General features: G+C 31.9%; 1 protein-coding gene across 3 annotated transcripts in view; it reads right to left on the reverse strand.

The window, feature by feature from the left end:
• Positions 1–24,940, reverse strand: part of LOC143232625 (kelch domain-containing protein 3) — a 69,942-nt gene that overhangs the window by 5,886 nt on the left and 39,116 nt on the right. For 2 of the 3 annotated variants that reach the window (XM_076468272.1, XM_076468271.1), the window contains 8 exons: positions 13,235–13,400; positions 12,356–12,526; positions 11,884–12,071; positions 11,202–11,415; positions 5,602–5,688; positions 4,717–4,825; positions 876–973; positions 198–276 (listed from right to left, as the gene is read on the reverse strand). In XM_076468272.1, the coding sequence (XP_076324387.1) occupies positions 198–276; positions 876–973; positions 4,717–4,825; positions 5,602–5,688; positions 11,202–11,415; positions 11,884–12,071; positions 12,356–12,526; positions 13,235–13,385 (1,097 nt within the window). In that variant the 5' untranslated portion in view covers positions 13,386–13,400. Of the gene's footprint in view, positions 1–197; positions 277–875; positions 974–3,969; positions 4,031–4,716; positions 4,826–5,601; positions 5,689–11,201; positions 11,416–11,883; positions 12,072–12,355; positions 12,527–13,234; positions 13,401–24,940 lie in introns of those variants that run through there. The other variant, XR_013017632.1, reaches the window with a different exon arrangement.

The following is a 24,940-nucleotide window of genomic DNA, read 5'->3' on the forward strand; positions in this document are numbered from 1 at the left end:
AAAATACACCTACTTGTTAACATTTACATTAGGAAAACATTTACACATGTACATCTTTAGTACAAAAATTTAGTACATGTCTGACATGTTGAGAAGTAATCCTTAAACGTAATTTATATTTCAGATCACTATATTCATCCAACTAGTTTGTTACGTGCTTCATGAGAAGTAAAATATATTCAGTAACAAAAACTTACCTGACAACTTTAGGAAGACAATTTTGATCCAACTGATGTTCTATGACTAGCAGCATACACAAAGTTTTTAGCGAGGGAACTATAAACAGACAAAATACACAGCTTTCTTGTTTGAAATAATAAAATATAAACAAAGGAATTCATCAATTTTTTGTTTATTTAAACTACACTTATGGAATTTTACACATGCAAAACCTAACTAATATACCAAGTTTTATCTTAAATCACAATATAAAAATACATTAAATGCTGTTGGGGTTATAACTAAATGTAAACTAAAATTCATTTCATAATTTGTTGAACATCACCAGTATAAAAGGTTTCATAATTACAAAATAAATGTTAAATTGTCAAAAAAGTTGATTTAAAATGATACAAAACTCATTTAAATGTTAATAATTTTAATGTTTAAGATACTGCTGGTATCTTACTTTAAACCTGGTATATTAAAACCAATTAACTTAAAGGTATCAGTTTTTAACTCCATAAACTTATCAACTTAAAGCTAGGTATCTCTGTAGCATTGACTTCTACACTTCCTAAACCAACTACCCTTAAGCCAGATATTGTGCGAGTATTACCTTCTACATTATGACAAAGCATTAATTAATATCAAAAAGTTCAATCTACATGCACACTCATGTAATAAAATAAATTTGAATGTAGCAAATAACCTACATGTGTCCAAGACATAAAGATCTGAGTGATCCATTAGTGCTGAATCACCAATTTCTGCATCTGGGGGTGTTGGCAACACAATACCACCTGGGCTAGGACTAAATTGTATAAAAAACAAATGTCAGTTGAAAACAAATTTATGAAACAGAAAAACCTAATATACATGTAATATTCAATATCTTACTCAATGAAGAGTAACAAACAAATCACTATTATAACATACTTATGTAAAAACAACTCGTTTGGGTTGAGAAATTTTTTTTACGTAGAGGAGCGAACAACGTGAACCTCACGATGACCAAAGAAGGTTGAAACGTTGTTCGCTCCTCTATGTAAAAAATTTTCTTTTTGTATTTAAATATCATTATTTCTTTACCTTGAGTTATTTTCAATAAAAATAGTGTATGTTTTAACTTAATAACTTTACTTAACCTTATGAGGGTTGTTCAAAAAATACGCGGACTGTTTGAATTCCGCGGCTCCAGTTGGTTTCAGGGGAATCCGCTTGGTGTCGCTAGGTTCGCACAGATCAGCTAATTACGACGACATTTCCCAATTGCAAATAAATTCATCTGTGTATTAGCTACGCGGTTTTAAGTGAAGTCCGATTTTTTCGTTTGGCGGATTTCAGAATGAATGACCTGAAGGAGCAACGACTTGCTGTGAAATCTTGTGTTAAACTTGGAAAATCTGCGACTGAAACTTTTGCTATGCTTAACACGGTTTACGGTGATGTTGCTATGAAGCGTACGGCATGTTTCAAGTGGCATAAACGTTTTAAGGATGGTCGACAGTCCATTGAAGATGATGAGTGTCCTGGACGTCCTTCCATGTCAACTGACGACCCACACGTCAACAAAATCAACACCCTGGTGCGGGCAAATCGACGTCTGACTGTCATGGAGCTTGCAGAAGAGTGTGGGATATCAGTTGGATCTTGTTACGAGATTTTGACCGAAAATTTGAAGATGCACCACGTTGCTGCGAAATTCGGCCCTCAGAACTCGTGAGTTTTTGGCCAAACACTCGATCACTGTTCTTACCCACCCACCCTACTCACTGACTTTGCTCCTTGCAATTTTTTCTTGTTCCCCAAACTCAAAAGACCCTTGAAAAGAAGAAGATTTGAGATGATTCCCGAGATTAAGGGAAATGCGACGAATGAACTGGAGGACATTACAAAAGAAGCGTACCAGGGCTGTTTCAACAAGTAGAAACACCGTATTTAAATAAATATCTGCAGTATTTTGAGCCATTCTGTACTAGAAAATAATTTTTCAAAAATGAATTTTTATGTACACACTTAACATTGAATTTTTAAAGACTACCTAATAGTAATTTCAGTCACTGATTGCTTCTAGGTCACAGAAGACATTAGATAAATGTACTCTTAAAATCGTTAAAATTACCATTAGCATAAACATTATGTATGACTTCATATTTTAACATACGTAGTGGTGTTTTAAAATCTATTAATCTTTTTCTATAAATCCTTCAACTATACATGCAAGGCAGACTCAAAGCATGCATGTCAAAATCACAACCTTCATTTTAGTGTGGCATACAAAATGTAATTAAACAACTTCATTATTAAGGTATGTCAAAAAACTGGACATTGAAACTTCACTTATAATTTAAATATTCTACAAGTTACTTCCAAAAGAAAATATTTAAATAAATTCTCAGTCTTCATTTATCTTTGTCACATGACATTTCTTTGCTCTAAATTACCTATATTAGATTTTCTTTCTACTTCTGTATGATCTTACCAATTTGGTACAAATTATACTTTATAGTATATATGTGTATATATATATATTGCAAAGCCATAAAGCAGATTTATAGCCTCCAATATTCTTGCTTCACTGAGATATAAACCAGAAAATCAAAAACAACTGTCACACCTTCTCATCACATTCTATCTTTCAGAAAAAAATGTTAACAATTCTCTCTAACATTTGCTGTTGGGGTTATTTATAATCAAGAGAAACAGAAAATTTTAACTCACTAACTTTTCTCGAGGGTTAGTTTATTCTGATGACAGTTTTTAAATTATGTGGCATCAGATTCATTGTTTGCTATTACCAAAATCACTTCAACCACCTAATGGAATTATTTTAACCTGCTTACAACTTAGTTACAAAGCCAGTTAAATTACAGCAGTTTTAGGCCATCTTATTTTTCCTATATATTAATATTTTTTGTGTTCTGAACTACATACTTGGAAAAAACAAACTACTTTATGTACTAACAACAACCATACTGAATAGTAGGGTTATGTTCTGATAAGACTTTGATTACAAGATTTCACAATTAAGTGCTAACGTTCCTGATTATCTCATGTATATTTTTATTTATTGGTAAGATTTGAATACAATGTAAACATTAGAAATCTATTGCATGCAATAAGAAAACCTAATAAAATACTTATAATAGCAAACACATACATCACTAGGGAATGTGCAATGCATGGTTGTAATGTAATCATGCAAGCTCAGTCCTTTGTTTACAGAATGACATCTCACTACAATAAACTGTGTATACTGTACTCTTAACGTGTCACCATCAAACAATCTAACTGACCATAAAATCTGAAGTATTAGCTTTGGCTTTAAGAATAAATAAAGCACAATTATCTGTTATAATATGCAGTCATTCTATGGAGAAAAAACATAATTTATACTTATATTACTTTTCATCTTACCTTGCATATTAAGATCAAAAAAATAACAAAAAAAATGTAAAATTTTACTGAAAAACTTTTGATATACATTTAGGAGGTTCTAGAGATTATGTAAATAAAATAGAAAAGCTGTAAGGTGACAAAAGTATTTTTAATCTTAACAAAAAAAATCATATTCCATTCATACTAGCCAGAGTCAAAGTTGAACTGACTCAAACAAATTTTAGTAGAAATATGTTAACAATTTTGATTTTTTTATGTACAATATACTTATAATTTTTACTAAAACTACCAATTTTTAAAAGGAACTCTTAGTACAACTCCACCAAAACAGAGTTGATGCAAAGTACCAATACAATTAACAAAGGGTTAACTTATTGTATCTTAATTTCATAATGAAATAAAACATACCTAAAATGTGATCAGCAGAGTTGCAATTATGTACGTCAGTAACAACCTTTTTGCTTGATTACTTGAAAACAAAATTATAGATACAAAAATTAAACCATTACAGGCTTTGGGTTTGAACTTTTTCTGTACAACTAACAATAAGGTTAACAGTGTTAGCCTCAAAAGGGGATTTTTCAAAGGTAATAAAACCTTGAAATTAAGGTTTGAATGATTACAAAGTAATAAAAAATATCTTTTTCTTTAGTTTTTTATATAATACATTACATATGTTTAATTACAGTATATTAATATGGCAATTCACAGATTTGAAATAAAGATTTGCTGAATCAAATGGCAACATTGGAATGTATTTATCAGCTTGCTCAGCAACAACTTAAACCACTAACATTTTACTTGTTTCTTTTACCATCATTTTTTGAAAGATGGCCAAGATTAAAGGAGGACTCAAATTCAAGTGTCTAAATAAGTTAGGGTCTCATAAAATACTATCTTTCACCTCCTCATCTCTTACATCATATGCTTGATCAGCCAATGTAAAATGCAATGTACATGTATAGCACCAATAACAGTACCTGAACCTAAAAAGCTGATCAAATGACATGAATTGTAGAGGAATAAAACACTAACAGTCTGCTAAATATCAATACTACACATGCATTGCTTTAAATGCATTAACAATATAAGGCTTAACAAGTTGTTAACATTAACAATGCAAGACTTAAACTATTGCAAAAAAAGAAAATCTACCTTGTCCCTCCAAACAAAAAAATATTTCCTCCAACTACACAGCAGCACTGTCTTCGACGAGCACATGGACCTCGACCTTTAACCTCCACAACAGACCATCTATTTGTTTCTGGGAAAGAAAATAAGTCAGTGAAACTATATTTTAAAATAGCTGGAATACCTGCTCCTTGGACAAAAGTTATGCAAATTTATGATTAAGGAAAGGATATTTCCTTCCCTTGTATACAATTGTAGAAAACTCAAAAATACCCCAAAAAAGTTCAAAACACAAAATTTTAAACCACATGTTTGTATGCATCTCCACAAGATTCCAACCTTCATTCCCAATTTGGTAAAAACCTATTAACATGGGTAAAACAGTAGTGGTAAAAAACCTAAAATGCCTATAAAAACTGATCATTTGGTATGTATCGACCAATGGACCCAGTGAGCCTACACACAAAATTTGGTGAAGATCCATCCACAGCAGGAAAAACAGTGGTAAAAAATGCCCACAAAAACTGCAAAACTGAAAATTTCTGTGCACCCACACATGAATCTAATAAACCTCCATACCAATTTTGGTGAAGATTCATGCACACCCTGCAAAGTAGTTACATGGAGATCCAACAAACAGTACCACTATATTTATATAGCTACAAATGTTTATACTTCCGTCCATCTTAACCATTACTATCATACTATCAATTCTAATTAACCAATGTACCAAATTCAATCCTTTTGCTCAAATTATAGACTATCTCTATCTAATAAAAAATATAATCCCATAATATTAAGGGAAGAATTTTTCTTTCTACTCATCACTAATTACATCATTACAAAATATATACATATCAGAATATAAATATGTCTTTAAGTAGATTTCAAACTTAAACATATACATACCTGGGTTATACTTGTACAGATCACCAAAATGTCTGTCTGTAAGTCCATTATACCCTCCAAAAATATATAATTGATTTTGGAACACAACTATAATAAATGAAAAATGAATAATGCTCACAGTAGGAAGTACACAGTAATTTTCAAAACTCTTTAAAAACAGACAAGATTTTCAACCATCATACTGTAATATAACATTAAAAAAAGTTATATTTAACCTTTTAACAAACTAACTTTACAGTACTATGTTTAATTGCAAGATAAATTAATCACATGACCATCTCAAATTATTTATTATTATCCATAATTAATGTTTAAGTAGGACAAAGTATGAATGCCTAAGCCTTTTTTAGTTACATTCATAAGTTAATTAAACAACTTTATTATCAATGTAAAACATCAATAAGCTTGGCATCTAAATGTAGTTCATAATTCAAATATTTATATTATCTAAGTTTTAATTTCTTAACTTAAAAAGAATTATTTAAATAAATTCTCAATTTACAACACTCAAAAGTCATGTGATTTAATGTTATTATGATTTCACATTATGATTTTTTCTTTTCTAAGTATTTCATATAATTCAACCAATTAGAAATAAGTAATATAGATATTATCAAGCTTTCCTAAGATATCACTACATTCGTTCAACCCTTCTGGTGCACCCTCTCCTGTAACTTCTATTTTTCAAAAAATGACTCCAATTCTCTCTCACATTATCACTGGTCATGTTTACTGCTAGAAAGAGCATATTGTAATGTACAGGAATTCTGTGTTCCTTTTTTTTCATTTTGGAAAACAACAATGGTAGTTTGGGGAAAAAGCCAGACATGTTGAACTAAATCATTAGCATTAATATAATTTTTTTTAAAACATATTTATAACTCAGTCAGAAAGTCACATAAATTACAGTAGTTATCATTCAATCTAACATACCTAGAAATATGTTTTTGGTTCCTAAATTTCATATTTGAAAGCTACATTAACTATTTTTTTTGGACAACCAATAAAACTAGAAAAAACAACTTACAAAAACAAGCAAAATTTTGTGTGTAATTTTTACTGTTATACATTTTTAACAAAGTAACTTATAAAAATTAGAAATTCATTAGATTAAATAACAATACATAAATTAACCCTTACACAGTGAGTTCACATGATTTGCAGAAATCAAGTCATAAATTTTGCTTGTACAACAATACATGCAGTAACTTTGAAATTTCTTAATGTTTCCTTTCAAAAGTTACTAAAATTTTGTGAATGGTTGGTTGGTTCAGTGTTTTATGGCACAAAGCAGCTAGGCTATCAGTGCCAAACGTCCAGTAAAAATAAATTAAATGTAGTAAAATACATAAAAGGAAATGAAAGTAAAACAAAACAGCATTGAAAAACAGAAAAAGCATAAAACCAATGGTGACACCTAGTCTGCAATGTTAAGAGAGAAAGCAGAGTAAGAGAAGTTGTAAAGGACTTTCTCTAGCAAAATGGTAATGATCATAACCCGCCAGGAAGACTAACAGGTAAGTACAAGAACCACCGTCAGTCACCTGAAGTTGGCCTTTCCAGTCCTGGTTCCGGGTTATGTGTCATAACAGCCATTATCAAAAGGTAAAGTAATAAAAGTTTTAAAAGACATGTAGCAAAATCGTAATAATGAGTAGCCAAATGTCCAGTAAAAAGGTAAAAGTAAAGTAAATGTAGTAAAATTCATAAAAGGAAATAAAGGTAAAAACAGCAATTAAAAAAATAAAATGGCATAAAACCAATGTTGACATCCAGTCTACAAAGTTGTAAACGGCTTTCTGTAGCATAATGGTAATGATCATAACCTGCGAGGAAGACTAACAGGTAAGTATAAGAATCACAGTCAGTCACTTGAAGTTGGTCTTTCCAGTCCTGGTTCTGGGTTATGTGTCATTATGACCAGTACCAAAAGGTAAAGTAATAAAAGTGTTAAAAGACATGCAGCAAAACTGTAATAACAACTTGCCATGACGACTAACAGTTAGTTCAAACAGCAGCATTAGTCACCTGAAGTTGGCCTTTCCAGTCCTGGTGTCGAGTTATTTAATGTTCTGGCCATTTTCCAATTTCAAATTGAACTAGAGAGATTGAGACTCTTAAAATGGAACCACACATTCCAAACCTTATGGAATCTAGACAGCCAAAGCCCAATAGAGAGTTTTATGTGGAAAAGCTTGTTTTCACGTTGCTCACTCAAAGTTGACTGCCAAATGGCACGAAGCCAAGCCTTGAATAGAGGACCATAGTTCATGTATGGAACAGGTACAGCAGTGATAGTGCCAGAGCAGATAGATTTAGCTGCCGTGTCTGCAAGCTCGTTCCCGCGAAAACCAATGTGGCCTGGTATCCAGAAAAACTGGATAGAAGTAGATGTTAATGAGAAATGGGCCAGTCAGTTTTAAATATCAGTGAGAACAGGGTGTGAGCCAATGTGAAGCGAGTCCAGGGCCAATAGAAAACTAAGCGAATCAGTATAAATAGTGCAGTTGGAGTACTGCTTAGTTTCAATATGATTCAGGGCAAAAGATATGGTGTACAGTTCTGCAGTGAACACAGAAGCTGTAGAGGGGATTCTATGCGCAACCACCGAACTGCAACAAACCACGGCAGAGCCACCAGAATTACCTGATTTGGAACCATCCATATAAATTGGAATGATTGTTCAAAAGATGTTCAGTAAATAAAAAACAGTACTTTCAAACGGGAGTATCTGCCTTTTCTCAGATGACTTAAATAAAGGAAACATTTGGGGACTGTAATAAGCCATGGTGGGATGGGCTGACCATTGGATTCTGCAATGTTATCTAAGGACAGACACAATTCATCCAATTGCGTCTGGATGTGAAGGCCAAAAGGAGCAATGGCAGATCGTCTGTTCTGAAAACGTATGGCCCACCGAGGAAGGAAGACACATCTCCAGGTGGGATGCTTTTGTAAGGAACAAAGTTTCAAAGAATACAGTAAAGACAGTTGCAAATGGCAAAGGTGCAGAGAAGGTTCATGAGATTCTACGTATAAGCTTTGAACTGGGGAGGTGCGAAAAGCCCCAGTGCAGAGTCAAAGTCCTTGATGATGAATGGGGTCCAGCATCTTTAAGGCGGAGGGTCTGGCAGAGCCATAAGCCATTGATCCATACTTAAATTTCAATCGAATAAGAGCACAATATATCTTTACCATAGAACACCGATCCACTCCCAAACTGGTGGTAGAGAGAACACGGCTAATGATCAGTACTCTTGTGCATTTGACCAGTAGCTGCTTTAAGTGTAGTGTAAAGGTCAGCTTACGGTCAAAGATAAGTCCCAAGAACTTGGTCTCAGGGACCACTGGCAGTGAAACTTCACTGATACGGAGTTCAGAATCAGGGTGAATATCCCGTTGGAGACAAAAGTGCATGCAAACGGTTTTAGAGAGAGAGAAATTAAAGCCATTCACCATGGTCCACTTCAGTACACGAGATGTGAAAGCCGTCAACATAGAGCCCGTTTGCAACAGTGAGAGGAAGTTGTTCAGTGATGGCATTTATCTTTATATTGAAAAATGTGACACTCAAAACACAGCCCTGAGGGACCCCAAGTTCCTGTAGAAAAGAACGAGAAAGTGTTGAACCCACACGATCTTGGAACCTCCTGTCCATTAAAAATTTTTTAATAAACATGGGTAAATGGTCACATAACCCATATATATGGAGGTCTCGCAAAATGCCATACCTCCATGTTGTGTCATAAGCCTTCTTAATGTCAAAGAACATTGATACAAGATGTTGTCATTTGAGAAAGGCTTCTCTGATTGATGTTTCAAGTCAAATTAGGTGGTCCGTGGTGGAGTGCTGTCATCAGAACCCACACTGGGTGAGCGAGAGGAGGTTGTTTGATTCGAGGAACCACACAAGAGGAGCATTAACCATCCTCTCTAAGGTCTTACAAAGACAGCTTGTCAAAGCAATTGGACGATAGTTTGGAGGAATCTTGGGATCTTTCCTAGGCTTAGAGAAAGGTAAGATAATAGCCAAGCACCAAGGATTAGGAAAAACATTCTCCTGCCAGATCCAGTTAAAAACAATCAGAAGAATATTAAGAGAAGCAGGAGAGAGATAGCTCAGCATGTCATAGTGTACATCATCAGGTCCAACTGATGTACTGCCAGACCGATAAAGGACCATTTTCAGTTCCACCGGTGTAAAGGTCGCCACGCACAGCAAACACGTGGGTGGAAGTTTAGAGCCCAGAGGAGGTAACCAGAAAGAACAGAACCTTCCCTGGGAGGTCCCCTCACCACTTTCAGGAAACCACACCGAGGGGAACATCTTGTGAAAGACCATGAAAATCTTGTAAACAAATAAATACAGTTTTATAATTAAGTATTTTTACTAAACATACACTGTTTCTTCTGTGGTAATTACCTGTATTCAAACTATTGGCAAATTGAGTTCAAGGTGATTTTCATTTTATGTATAAAAAATTTTTGTTTTCTCTTATAGTTTTCATATTCTATTTGCATAGCCTCTAGAACCTCCTAAAGGGATATCAAGTTTTTTTAAAGAAAATGTTTATATTTTATTTTTCATTTTCTTTACCATATCACTAATTGGCTATTCTCATAAACTTACAATCCAATGAACACAGTTTTTGATTTTTTGTAGAATATATTTAAAGATGTTGGTTGCTTAATGTTCATAATTTCAGATATTTTCATATATAGTTAATTTTTAATGCTTTATTTTTCTGTTCTTGTTTTTACCACTTATTTGTCTTGAGACAAGTCAATGGTGCCCTTAAGATATATATTATAGTTTCTTTTGGAGATCTGCATAACTGTTTGGCAAAATGTCTATTCAGCATATTATATCATAAGCATTGAGAATGGACACAAAGTATGATGTATACTTTTGAAATGTTTAAACCTTTTATTGTGCATTTTAACACATAACTAATATATAATAAAAATATAATAGCAACACCTAAATACAATTTAAACTATATCTCAAATCAAAACATATTTAAGTAAGAAACTATCATAAGTGCAATAGTTGATCATATTTTTCAGTATTTGTTATGGATAATATTAGGGTAGAGAAATTATGATATAAAAGTTTTCTGAATAAAAAAATGAGATGTTCATTTAGGAGGTTTTAAAGGTTATGTAAATGGAAAATTAAAACTGGATAAAAGTACTTTTATTCTTAGCACAAAATTCATCTTTTACTCAGACTAACTCAGTATATGATTTGTAAATTCAGACACATCTTTAGTGAAAACACTTCACTAAAATACTTTATTTTTGCAAACAAAAGACTTGTAACATTTACAAACGGCTCACCAAATTTTCGAGATACATTTCATATATTCTGAATTACAGTATGTACAATTACATGATGGTTACAAGATTTATCAGAAGAACCAAGGCCAGTTTTAGAACTAAGTAATTAAAAAGAACAAAATATATTTGCTTGTACAATGTTTTCAATAATCATTTATATTTTTCTTTATCCAACTTTTCATTTTCAAATATTTCTAAAAAAATGCAAATTTGAATACAAATGATTTATTATTTACAAAATGAAATAAAAATGTATGTACATGCAGAATGACTACGGCGTCCAATAGGAGCAGGACCCTTGGTTTCTGGATGGACCCATGTCATTGTTAAGGTGTCCAGGTAAACCAATCTGTTACAATATACTTCATCCCTAGAATGAAACTGACCCTGCCGATCACCACGTCCTCCAAATATGTACATTTTACTCCCTATTGCTGATGATGAATGAAAGTCTCGCCAGCGAGCTGGTGTGCCCTGTTTTATCCAGTTTTGATAATGCCAAAAAAAATATCATTAGTTTTATACGTAACAATTGTTTTTGTAATAGTAAAAATACATCATAGTTTAATTATATGATCCATTCCACTTTACTCTTTATAAATACTTTGCCTCAACAGTTTATCAAAAAATTAAAGTATATATATTGTTACAATAACTAGATTTATTATTTCAAATTTGGTTACTGACCATTATCATATCATAATCTCACAATTTTATAAGCTAATAAGATTTAAAAGTAATGTTTTCTTCATTTGTGTATTACAGTTTCAGACTTAAGTCCAGTTTTACTTCTTCTATATAGATCAAATATATCATGTACCATTATTACAATTTTTAGTTAAGTAAAAACATAACATCATGTTATGGTTTATACCTTGTGTTACTATATGTAGAGTAAAATACTGTTGGGTAATGAAGTTTTAATTACGTAATACTACCTACTTTTGTAACTATATACTGCCATGTCATGGTGTATAAATTCAAACGGAAGACATCCTGAGAGAAAATGTCAGCCACTTCCTCATAACCTCCAAAAATATACATATAATGCTGAATAATACAGGATGAATGTCCATCACGTGCAGCAGGTATTACACCTACAACTGCTGGCTGAGACCATTTATGAGTATCTATCACAAGGAAAAGAAAATTAGGTCATAAGAATAACTTCAAAGTAATCCTTTTCCATGAGAATTATCTGAAGTTCATTTTTAGCATGAATAAAATACATTTACAGTTTTTAAATAATTTTACATTACCTGAAGGCCATTCATTTACAATAACAGCTTTTAAAAACACAGTAGTAAATAACCAAAAATATATTTCTAATGAGTTTAAGGACTAGAATTTTCAAACAAATATTATGATGTCAACTCCACAACAAGTATACATAGCAAAAACTGTCTGTACTCACTTGTGTCAAAACAATAGAGTACATTACAAGCACCATTGTCATTTCTTCCACCCCACAAATACACCAATTCCCCAAAACCCACAACAGTGTGTCCATAACGTTGAAAAGGAACATTCTCAAAACTCTGTTCACTGGGATCATCAAATGGAAGAAGAAACCATCTTAAGGAAACTGAAATGTATGGATAATAACTAAAGGTAAGTTCATACAGTGTTGAAATTCAGATGCATAATTTTATTTTACCTTTTCTAAAGAAAAATATAAGAGTTCTATTTTAGTCTTATATATATTTCCAAGAAAGAGATGACTGATAGATATTATGAAACTTTATATTACATTCTCTCTCTCTCTCTTTTTTTAACCAAGATTATAAAATAGAAAGAATACTTCTGTCTTGTGTTTTTATTAAATGAACTACTTGCACATTAGTTACACTGATATAATGAGGAAATAAATTAAGACATCATTTTGTAAAAATAACAAAAATACTATGATTGAAACATTACTTTTTATAAAATAATAAATATAAATACCAAAAACTTACTTTTTAAAAGAGGATATCACTTAAACTTCAATATTTATTTGAATACCAATAACGGAATCGCACACAAATTTGAACACTATTTCTAATGCATATGAATACAAAGAATTGCACATCTATTCCACATTTGCTATAATAATACTTAATTACAAAGATGAAAATTAATGAGATTTTTTGAAATTCTTATTTTTAATAAAAGATATCCAAACATCCATTTTAACCTTATCTATAATTTGAAATGAAAAAGACAGATTGAACTTTTTAATTTATTGTTCTTGTTTACTATTTTCAATATATGATCTTATAAGTTACCTAAAGAAACCTGATGCATTTGTTACCTGTGTTCAGCATATGAATGTCTATTGGGCGGACAATCTGATAATCCTCGCCTGTACAATAACCACCAAAGGAATAGATGTTTTCACCAATAGCAACAGCTGCATGGTTAACACGGCGAGGACCACCCTCCAAGTGGACTGTCCACCTCATTCCAGAAGTAGACTTCTTCAGAGAAAACAGCAGTTGGTCAGATGGTGATCACATTTAATTACAAACACTTTTCTCATACAAAATAAATCTTTCAACTGGTCTCTATATGCTTACTTAGAAATCTCCTTAACAATAACTAGTATCTTCCCATTGAAAGAAAACCATAAAAATATCTACCAACAAATTTTAATCAAAATTTCAAACAAAAGTACCATTTTTTCTCAAGCAGAACCTGGTGTTACTTAAATTTTACTTTCAACCAAATTCTTTGTTATGTACATCTTACAATTCTAAGTGGAACTGCTTTAATCAAACTTTTCTTGAAGTTCAACAAAATTGTTGTAAACTATACATTTTTAATGTTGTAATTTTATTTGCTAACAACAGGTAGCTAAAACTCACTGTTTAACTATATACATGTTATTAACATGGAAGGGGCCAAACGTAATGTGGAAGTTTTAATATTATGTACAATAATGCAACATAAAAAAAAAAATCAGTTACTAAGTGTCAGTAGTCTCTGCCTATTTATTACATACATTAGTTTTAAATTAACATATATTTTGCATTTTTAGTTTCTTTATTATTAATATTACTAACCTGTACCTTTTCAAATCATTTCAAACCACTACAGATTGTACACATTACTTTTATGCCAATAAATTGTCATCTAACATACTTTTTCACCTGGCTGTATACACACTGAAATGAAGTGTGTTTTTTTAAATGATGAAAAAAAGAATTGGAAAGCATATTTTACTCATGCTTCTCTTTTAAACTTAAGACATCTTATTTTATATATGTTTACCACACTTACAATCTATATGAGAGCTCAAATATCATGTTTCTTTGTTTTTTGAAATAATATTCCAACCAATGCTATAATGGTTCTTTGAGAGAGAGTAGAGGTGAATGAGGCCTTTCACTTAATATCTAACTTCATCAGTTTACACTGAAATAAAGGCAGGCAGCTAAATTACCTATGAGTTTCCACAGTGAAACAAACAATGTTTCTGCATAAAACTGCAGCCTCTAACTAAAATGTGTGTGAAAAGTTCCTCCTGTTATATTCATGTGTGGTGGTTCCTATTTTAACCAGTTAAATTCCTGTTGCATAACTGTAGGTTAACATAATAAACCAAACTTCTTGGGATCTTTCAAAGTACCATAACACTCTTACAACCACTTTTTGGTTCTAACTGTCTTCGTTTGTTCAGAGGTCTAACTTTCTATGCTGCTTAAAATCTTCTTTGCTTCAACTTTAGTTTTGTCTCTCTTATCTTCATTAACTGGCTGTTAAGATACTCTTTTGGATATAATTAATTTTTACATGTATGTATACTGTATACAAGCATTTCTGGCTTGACAAGCACAAAACATTTACTCTAGTCAGCAAATTTAATACCCTTTGTTTGTTAATTTATTCATCACAGTCAAACCACATATAAAAGATAACTCCTTTGTCCATGTTTTTTTAAACATTGGCTTAAATCATTTGCACACCCTTATTTCAAATAAGAGTTTCATTAATGATTTTTACACAGTAATTGTTTCAGACTGAAAATCCTAACTTAAGTTTTGCACAATTAAAATTTTGATAATGAACTCAGGTAATAACAAACTTTTTAGTACAAATAATACTGAGCTTAGAAATACTAAACTTACATCCATAGAAGCAAAAGAAGCTGACCTATGCCACAATAGGGTCTGTATATACAAGTTTACATGCTAAAACCTAGTAAACAATTAGAAACAGACATATAAAATCTTAATAAAAGGAACCTCAACTACATGTGATTTTTTTTTTCAGATTTCTCTTAATTTGTCTATTTCAAATTTTCAGACAGCTAACACAGAAAAACAGCATTTCAGAACCATCTCTAGTCTCCTTCAAGTCAGTGACTTTGAATCTGAAATAGACAAATTAAGAGGAATGTGAAAAAAAAATCTGTAATTTACCTACTTTTTATCATATCTTTCTTTTGTCAAATTCCACATGACGCAGAGGTGCATGATGCAAATTAGGTAATAAAGATAGAATATAATTAACATATTTGTAGCACTTATACCCAATCATGTGAAATATAGTTGGGCTTTCTAGCTAGTGTGAACCACATTTTGAGGACTGATATCTATAGATAACTTCCTTTCAATCCCTTCAAAACTGAAAAACTTTTCTTTAAAAGTATTATAGGACCCTCGTGTATATTGAATGTAACATCAATTTTTTTGTATTTCACAATTTTCGAAATAAACAAGATAAAATATGAAGCATTAATGTTATGTACAATAATTCAAGAATTTAGATTGCAAATAACTGTGTTTAGAAAATTATACACATACTCTATACAAATGAAATAGACCTATAATACAGCAATTTGAAGCCTATATTATTATCAAATTTCTATCAGGATTTGAAAACAGGTATGATTGCCTAATTTGTCAAGTGTTGCTGGCTCTCAAACACCTCCAAAACAAACTACTCCTTAAACAATATTAAACAGTGTTTCTATAAAAGAACTCTTTTGAAACCCAAAATAGCACTTGCAGATAACACATTACAGATGATTCACAAACTAAGCAGTGAAATAAAAATATGCATAAAATAATTCCATTGCAATAAATCTTCCAGATTCAGTGTTGATGTTGGATATACAAGGCTGTTTAGTGCAGGTGTTATTATATAATTTATTCTGTAAGTTAACACTTAATGATTGTAAATTTAGTTTTTCATAACAAGACAGTTAAAAATTAATCATTTTAAAGGCAAAATATAAGATTAGTTCAGTTACATAACTCAATAAAAGTCATATATTGTTTCTGTAACTACATTTTTATTGAGACTTTACTAATATTGTTGACATCATATTATTCCAATCTTCTCTCTTATTTTCTCTTTACCTTAACTGAGTATTGTTAAATCAGTGCAATTTGCATACTTTATAGAAAGTTTGAGGCCTCAATGTTCAATGTATAAATACAGGCAACCAAGCAAATGCAGGTAAAGAACTAAAGAAGTGAAGTTTCAGTAAAGTGAAGATAGAAAAGTAAAGTTCAGTCAAAAAAAGTTATAAAACATGAAGTCAGCTGGCAAGTGAGTGATCAGCCATAAAAGGATGTACTTAAAAGTGAGTTTCACAGTTTAATACAGACAAGAGAGTAATCTGTCTTGTCATAGTGTTCTAAAGTAATTGAACTCATCTATGTGGACTTTTGACATAAAGGAGACAAATATTTATGGCTCAGTGAATTATTCACTGACAAGAGTAGAGAAAAATTATTTGTCTTGTCAATTGGATTTAAAAGCATTTGAATCAGCCTTAATGGACTTTTAACAAGAAAAGACTGATAGTCATAGCATAAAGGACTTTCATATAAGTTGAACTTGTTTTGAATATATTATTTTAAAATAGGTGGAGTGTGTGCTGTCTGTTTATTGTTGAATTTATTGCCAACAAGTCATAGATGCCCACTATAGAAAAACCATGATAGCTGGCCAAGCCATTTCACCTGATACCTGAGCTCATCAGAGGAACAACAGACATAACAGAAGTTTAGGCATTATATATACCAACAACTGTTGCATTCATACAATATCTGCTACAGCCAGTGCCAACAATGCTTTTGACTGAATACCAGATCTCATCAGATCAAGGAATATGATAGACACACCTACCTATAAAAAAATATCAAATTTTCATTCAGTTATGCCCAGGTTACTACCAATTTATTTTTACTGGACAGGTTCAGTGGATTAGCAAATTAAAAATGGGTCATTAATAATTGACTCCTATTTCAAATTCACACCTGACTGGTCCCAATTTAAAAATGAAAAGTGCTCATAGACTGGGAAAATGCCAATTTGTTTCTCAAATCAATGCAATGGAAACTTGTCTGTTTGTTTTAATAAAAAATGCACATAGGGTTTTGTGCCTTGTACACTGTGAGAAAGATAAACCCCAGATTTTAGCATTCTAAGTCCTTAGACTTTCCTCTGGACTACCAGGATAGAGGGATGTGAATCAGATTAAGTCAGGACCTTAAAGTTAAAATGTGGTTTTGTTTAGCTCAATAAATAATATTCAACTAGATATGCACTTTTGTCATGTTGTCAATCGGTCATGGCTTTAGGCACAACAGGGGATATTTATTATTATTTTCATCAAAGCTTTGCCTTTTGCTTGTTTTACCACTGAACTCCTTTAAAAAAAAGAAAATTTTCTAATAAAGTCACCCCAAAACAAGGGATGGGAAAATGTATCTGAATGAAAAAGCTGATAAAACTGTTGTTACTCTTTCATTAGTCAAATTCAGAAAAAAAATAATAAAATTGAAAAACTTTTAAAAACTTAAATTCAAAATCAAATTTAAATTATATAAAAAAACTGAAATTCAAACTTAAACTAATAAAAAATACTGGTTTGTATTTTAGTTTTTCATGGGAAACTTTTGAATATCATGCTTTTCATTGGTACAGAATCACTCACTGCACATTTTATTCTCCCAATAAACCCAAATCGTCAGTTTAGACTGGCCTTTTCATTTGTGTTTGGGTATCCATTATACTGTCCACCTCTCTTTTTCTCTACATTTCTACTCACCTCATTAACCCTCCCCTTTAATCTGACCAACGATATTAAACCTCTTAAGAGAATGGTGTTCTTACAAATATCTGTTTGGCTTCCATTGTTATAAGTTCTTAACTCCTTAATAAGACTAATGCTACTTGGAAAGTAATTGCTGACTATATTTGAAGATGTGGAAAAACAGAACAAAACTGAGAAGGAAGTGGGGCCTTTGAACCTTTTTGGAGATTATAAAAATGACCTTTGTTGAAAGAATGACCAGTCACCTTTCAAAATAATAGGTCAGTATGTAATGAGAATAGAACCTCATTAAGCACAGAATTGGCTTCTTTTGATGTCTACATGATCAAGGAAGCTTGCTAATTAGAAAAGGAACAAGAACTATCATTTTCCCACAAATTAATACTCAGTTACTTTCGTTTTGATCAAATTCAAATAGTTCTAAATCTGGTAAAAGTTTCTGATTCAGCAATGTTGCCATTATAGATCATTCTTATTTGCTGCCTTTGGTATCTTGAATTAATTAACCTGTTATTAATGTGAATAATTCTTATAACATCCAAAGATTAACTGACTGATTTGGTGTTTTATGGCACAATGCAGATAGGCATTCTGTGCCAAACATATGGTAAAAAGTTAAAATTAAGGAAAATTTAGTAAAATTCACAAAAGGAAATTAAAGTAAATCAAAACAAAGTTTAAAAAAACATAAATAGCATGAAACCAATGTTTACATCTAGTCTACAAGGTTAAGAGAAAAACTACAGTAATACAAGTTGCAAAGGATTTTCTGTAGCATAATTGTAATTATCATAATTAAAATTAGTTAAAATTAAGGAAAATTTAGTAAAATTCACAAAAGGAAATTAAAGTAAATCAAAACAAAGTTTAAAAAAACAAATAGCATGAAACCAATGTTTACATCTAGTCTACAAGGTTAAGAGAAAAACTACAGTAATACAAGTTGCAAAGGACTTTCTGTAGCATAATTGTAATTATCATAATGCACTATGAAGACTAACAGGTAAGTATAAAAACCATCAGTCACCTGAAGTTGGCCTTTCCAGTCCTGGTTCCAAGTTATTTGACAATATGGCCATTTTCAAAAAGTAAAGTAATAAACGTTTTAAAAGACTTGTGGCAAAATTTTAATAATAACTCACGAAGATGACTTAACAGGTAGTTCAAGCAGTAAAGTTAGTCACCTGAAGTTGGCCTTTCCAGTTCTGGTTTCAAGTTATTTGACATTATGGCAATTTTCTAATTTCAAATCAAACTAAAAGGGAATCACATTGAAAAAAAGGTCTAATATATAAATTAAAAAACTTAAATCTCATTAAAAAGATTAATGGCCTTTAAAAAGCTAAAAACATTTCCAAGGTGGACAGTGTCACCATCACCAACAACACTGTAACATTACAGACAAACCTTGGGACAGAACATGTTTAAAATGATGACATCGTTGAAAGTCATAATGACAGCAAGAAAATACAATGCAGCTTATTATGACCCGAATGTTACACAGACTACACATTGGTGCATCAGTTCCAGATAAAAAAAAAAAAAAGATGAGTTAAAAACTGTGACCAATGTGTAGTCTAGTTAGAACAACTTCCACTTTCTGATCCTTATGGAAGCAAGACAGCCAAAGTCCAATAGACGGCTATATTTGAAATAGCTTTCTTCCACATTGATCACTCCAAGTCAACTGACAACTGGCATGGAGCCGAGCCTTGAATACAGGGCCTTAGTCCATGTATGGAACAGGCACAGCAGTGATAGTGCCATAGCAGACAGATTTAGCTGCAGTGTCGGCAGATCATCTGTACTAAAAAAGTATGGCCCACCAAGGAAGGAAAACACAACCCCAAGTTTCGAAGCATACAGTAAAGACAATTGCAAGTGGTAGAGGTACAAAGAAGGTTCCATGAGACTCCATGCATCAGCTCTGAACTGGGGAGGTACAGAAAGCCCCAGTGCAGAACCAAAGTTCTTGATGATGAACGAGGTCCAGCATCTTTAAGATCAAGGTCCTGGGAGAGTCATAGACCAGTGATCCACAGTCAAGTTTCGATCGAATAAGAGCATGATATATCTTTAGCACTGAACATCAATCCACTCCCCCACGTGGTGGAAGAGAGGACACGGAGGATGTTCAGTGCTCTTGTACATCTGACCCGTAGCTGCTTGATGTGTGGTATAAAGGTCAGCTTACGGTTAAAGATAAGCCCAAAAAACTTTGTCTCGGGAACCAATATCCAAAGAACAAGATGAAACATTATACAGAGCAAAAATAAAAGGTCCTAATAATGGGGCATTATTAACACCTGGATGCAGCATTAAATGCAATATATTTCACTATAACCTATCAATGGAATTATAAACTCTTTGTATATTATAGATAATTCCCTACTCTATAGAATTGAGAAGTCATGAAGCAATATGAAAGATATTTGTTAGTTATGAAGCTTTGATGCAAAATAGGACATTTGGACAGCATGATCTCCAAAAACTCAGATGTACTACTGCTGGATATAGTGGATGATAAACAACACTTTTGACAATGAAAGATAATATAGGATTGTTGTTTGTGTGTGTGTGTGAGAGTGATTTTAAGATAAAATTACATAGAAATTAAATAGACAAAACTGCTAATTAAACAATATACAGTATAGCAGAAAAGAAGGTAGGCACTATAGACAAATAAAGATTGTAATTATTTTATGTAAATAATGATTGTGTGCATGTGTGTTTTCTCATAGTGAAGCCACATCAGGATATCTGCTGAGCCCGCCAAGAAGAATTGAACTCCTGATTTTAGGGTTGTAAATCTGTAGACTTACCGCTGTACTAGCGGGGGACAAATAATAATTATATAATTCAACAGAACTGCTATTTTTTTAGCATTTTTCACCAACACATTCATGTGATATCACATGTATATCACATTTGTCACATATCATGAGAGATCTTCTGTTGAATATTCCATGACATAAGCAGTGTTTTTGTTCAGTAATTTCATTATTAGTGTATTTACAGTATTCAGAGAATATATGTTGATATCTTTGTCAATATCTTATTTCTTGAAAAGTCCATCAGATGTCAGAAATGCAAAGATGGTTAGTTAAGACATAAAATTACATTGATTTGTTACATAGAAATTTTCATGTAGTTGTTTATTCATTCAACAAATGAACATGTTAAAACTTAACACCAACACAGATTTATATGAGAAGAGATGGCACTGAATCCTTCTTCAATCGTTTTTTTATTTCTTTGACTTACAACCTCCAAAAGGTGCAACTTCGTATAATCAGCATAATCATTCTTTGTGAAATGTATGTTGAGAGCATTATTGGTGTTGATATGGTCCCTACGTCTGAACAAATGAATTAACTATGTTTTTATGTCTTCTTCCTCAAGAAACTGAAAGTAACAAATCTCCATTTACACTTGTTCTTTTCTTATTATTGAAACACCCATAAACAGAACAATTACTTGATATGTTGGCTATTTCTTTTGTTTTCTTAGAAAATGACTGATAGTCAAGTATTTTCATTTGTAAAATTTTTATTGTACAATATGATACAAAGTAGGCTATAATATATCAACAGAAATTCTGTGGAAAGATCCAACTGAGCTTAACCAACGGGGAGCACTTGACATTACTAAGCTCCACCCATACCAGATCAAACTGTCAAAAGCTGCACATTGAGCTATATATAATCTCTTGAGTGCTCATTTGCTATAGATAAGGCGAGAGAAACAGTGAGCATTACTTAGTCCATCTGTCTCGTATTGAGAAAGACCTTTCTTTTGCATATTTTGTCTGGTTGCTTTTTGTTACATTTTTTTGCCACTTTTTAATATGGGGCATCACAAAACTAACAAAATGTATTCATATCTCACAATCACTGGTTCTCACAATCATGCCAAAGCAACATGCAATGTAACTGATTGCACTCAGGTTTTGAAGCATCCTAGTGCCACTAATCTAGTAAAACATCTGAAGAGACACCATAAAGCAGAATTTGAAAAGCTAGTAAGAAGACATGAAGTTTCAACAATGAAAAGATTATTTCCACAAAATGAGAAGACTCAAGACCACAGCAATACCAAAAACATTCAATACTTTTTATGTCCATTGGAATATTTATTGTTGGACAAAAAAAAACTCAATGTTTTTGTGCACTTGTTGTCACTGTGGTGACACTTCTTATATAATGCTATGACTGAGGTGGTGACCCTAAATGAGAGACCTTTCTTCAGTGGAGGACAGTAGTTTATGTAAAATAATCGATTCAACTGAAAAGGCGCTTAACGCAACAATGGACCGGAAGAAACTTTCAACTTTAGTTGATGAAAAACCTACAGAAATTGTAAAGCAAATAAGTAGAGAGCTGCAAAACAATGTTTTCACTAAAAACTGACACCGCATCTCATCTGGACAGGTCTGTGTTAGTCATTAATAGAGACTCTCTTCAAATAAGAACATTACCTGCAACAAACTTCTCTTCAGTTCCTTCAAGTGAAAACATTAAAGAGATAGTTATAAACGTGTTATCAAAATACAAATTAAGTATAAATCAAGTGTATTCTATCACTACTGATAATGCTAGAAATATGGTCAAAGTTGTGTATTTAATTTCTGATAAAGAAAAAGCGACTGCTAGTGATGAACGTGTTATAAATGAACTAGACAATACTAAACTACGCAGCGTTTTTCTTCTGTTAAATGTGCTACTCGTACTATGCAATTTGTAGTAAAAGATGCTTTAAATGGAGGACTGTATACAAGTAATATATCTAAGGCACAAAAACTGTCTAAAAATTTACAAACTCTATTGAATATTTTAAAGACAAGAAAATATCATATGCCTATTATAGACGTGATAGTGCTCAACATATAATATGATCTTCCGTTTAGTGCAACTCCGAACTTTTATTGGAAGAGTTTATTGAAATAATTGGAATGAAATTAGTGGTTTTCTATTAAATACGTTAGTTTTACTAAGGTTGATCTAAAATGTATAAAGATTGTAGTTGAACAAAAGGAAAAAAGAGTAAATAGGAAGAGGCAAACTCGGTGCTTCATACCCCAGAAAGAGAGAAGAAACGGGACAGGAAAAGACTAAAAAGATAATCGTCAAAGCGTGGCATTTATGAAGATCATATACATAAACAACTCATATATAGAGATTTAAAGTTATCTTTCAATACTAGGTGTGAATGCAAATATATAATAAAGTCACAAGTTACTGCAAAATAAATTAATAACCATTTTAAAGAAATGTGAAAAAATAGAATTAAAATCGTAACTAAATTGAACTGAAAATCGAAAAAGAGAACTCGAATAAAAAAATACACGAAAAAAAAACTTGGACAGAAATTGAAATCGCTATTTTTTCATGTTTCAAAACGAAATCAAAAACAAGAATTGAAATTATTTCATTTTCCTATCCATGTCCAAAACACATCACTCAGCAGTGGGCTTAAGTTTAAAAATCTCAACAGCAAAATTTCTAATCAGACGCATGTGCGATATGCACAACTCTGACAGGTTGCTGAGAGCAAAACATGAATGGTATGCATTATTTGAGAAAGATACCCACACAACAGTGTTGGTGTAGGAGTTGAAATAACTTTTAAAATGAAATTAGTATGTATTTTGTTATTCTTTTTATTGATGTAAACAATAGTATAAGCTTTGTTTTTGAGAATGGATGAGGGGAAAGGTCTCGAAGGGCTACCTTTGGACTAGCACCGCCTGTTTTCATTTTAAACAACCATGACCCAAACCGAGTCTAAAATTTAAATAAATGCGTCGAAACAAGACAAACAACTGCAAGAATAAATAGTCTAATTGCGCGTTTTTTAAAGCGGAACTGACAACTCTTACTGCAACCCAACAAATTTGGCTTTCTAGTGATACTTAACTGCAACACAAATAAAGACAACATTTTATGTCTATTACAATAATACATTTCAAATTAATTAATCTGAACTTATATATAATAGCGTTAACAATATACGTTGTTTCCTGCGTATGCTATCGTTTAGTTGACAGTCCTTAAACATTTCTTGAAAAGTCAGATCAGTACGTCTGTGTGAAAAGCTTGAGTGATTCAGATACATTCGCCAGCTATCACTAAAATCTCCAACGAAACTTTTTTCTTATAATTACTGTAGCTATTTCAAATATAGCCAATATAAGTGTTAGTTTGTTTCAACCTTAGTGTAAATGATATACTAAAATTCTAGAGCCTTTTCTTTAATAACAGAAATTAGAGACAAAGATTTTTAATAATACTTGCAGACGCTACCCACTGTTAAGTTATTCAGTCGTGAAGCTTTCGACTTGAGTTTTAAAAAACTAGTTACAACTATTTCATATTATACACGTACAAATTAAATCTAAATAAATACTCTAATGTATATATACTACACTACCGATATCTTAAGCATGTAAATCAGTAGTTATTTTATTATATTTGTCAGATTGTAAGACCCAACTGAAAAGTTTCAACACTTTCATTGGACGGTGCCTTTGAATCAGAAGTAATTCGTAATCACTATAAATTAACCCAGTTTTTTCATTCCAAAAAATATTTTATGAAATGAGAAACACGCTACGGTTTTATCACCTATATTCTAGTGAAAAATATATTTTAATTAAAATGTTTGAGGATTAGCACGTAAAACAATTTTAATACATCCTCTTGTAATACAATAGGAAGACAAATTACTTGTTGAAAATATACTTTGACTTTGGTCAACATGAAACGTAAGGACTGCTATGTTCTCTATAATAAATGAACCTACGTATGTTAAAAAAACACTTACTCGCATACTGATAATTAAAACTATTTAATGAGATACTTGTTAAGAAACAACAAAATTTACCGCTTGATATATATATTGATATACACAGAATTAGAAGAAAAGAAACAGGCATGTTCTTACAAATTG

Source organism: Tachypleus tridentatus, chromosome 11, assembly GCF_004210375.1.
Source record: "Tachypleus tridentatus isolate NWPU-2018 chromosome 11, ASM421037v1, whole genome shotgun sequence".
Lineage (NCBI taxonomy): Eukaryota > Metazoa > Arthropoda > Merostomata > Xiphosura > Limulidae > Tachypleus > Tachypleus tridentatus.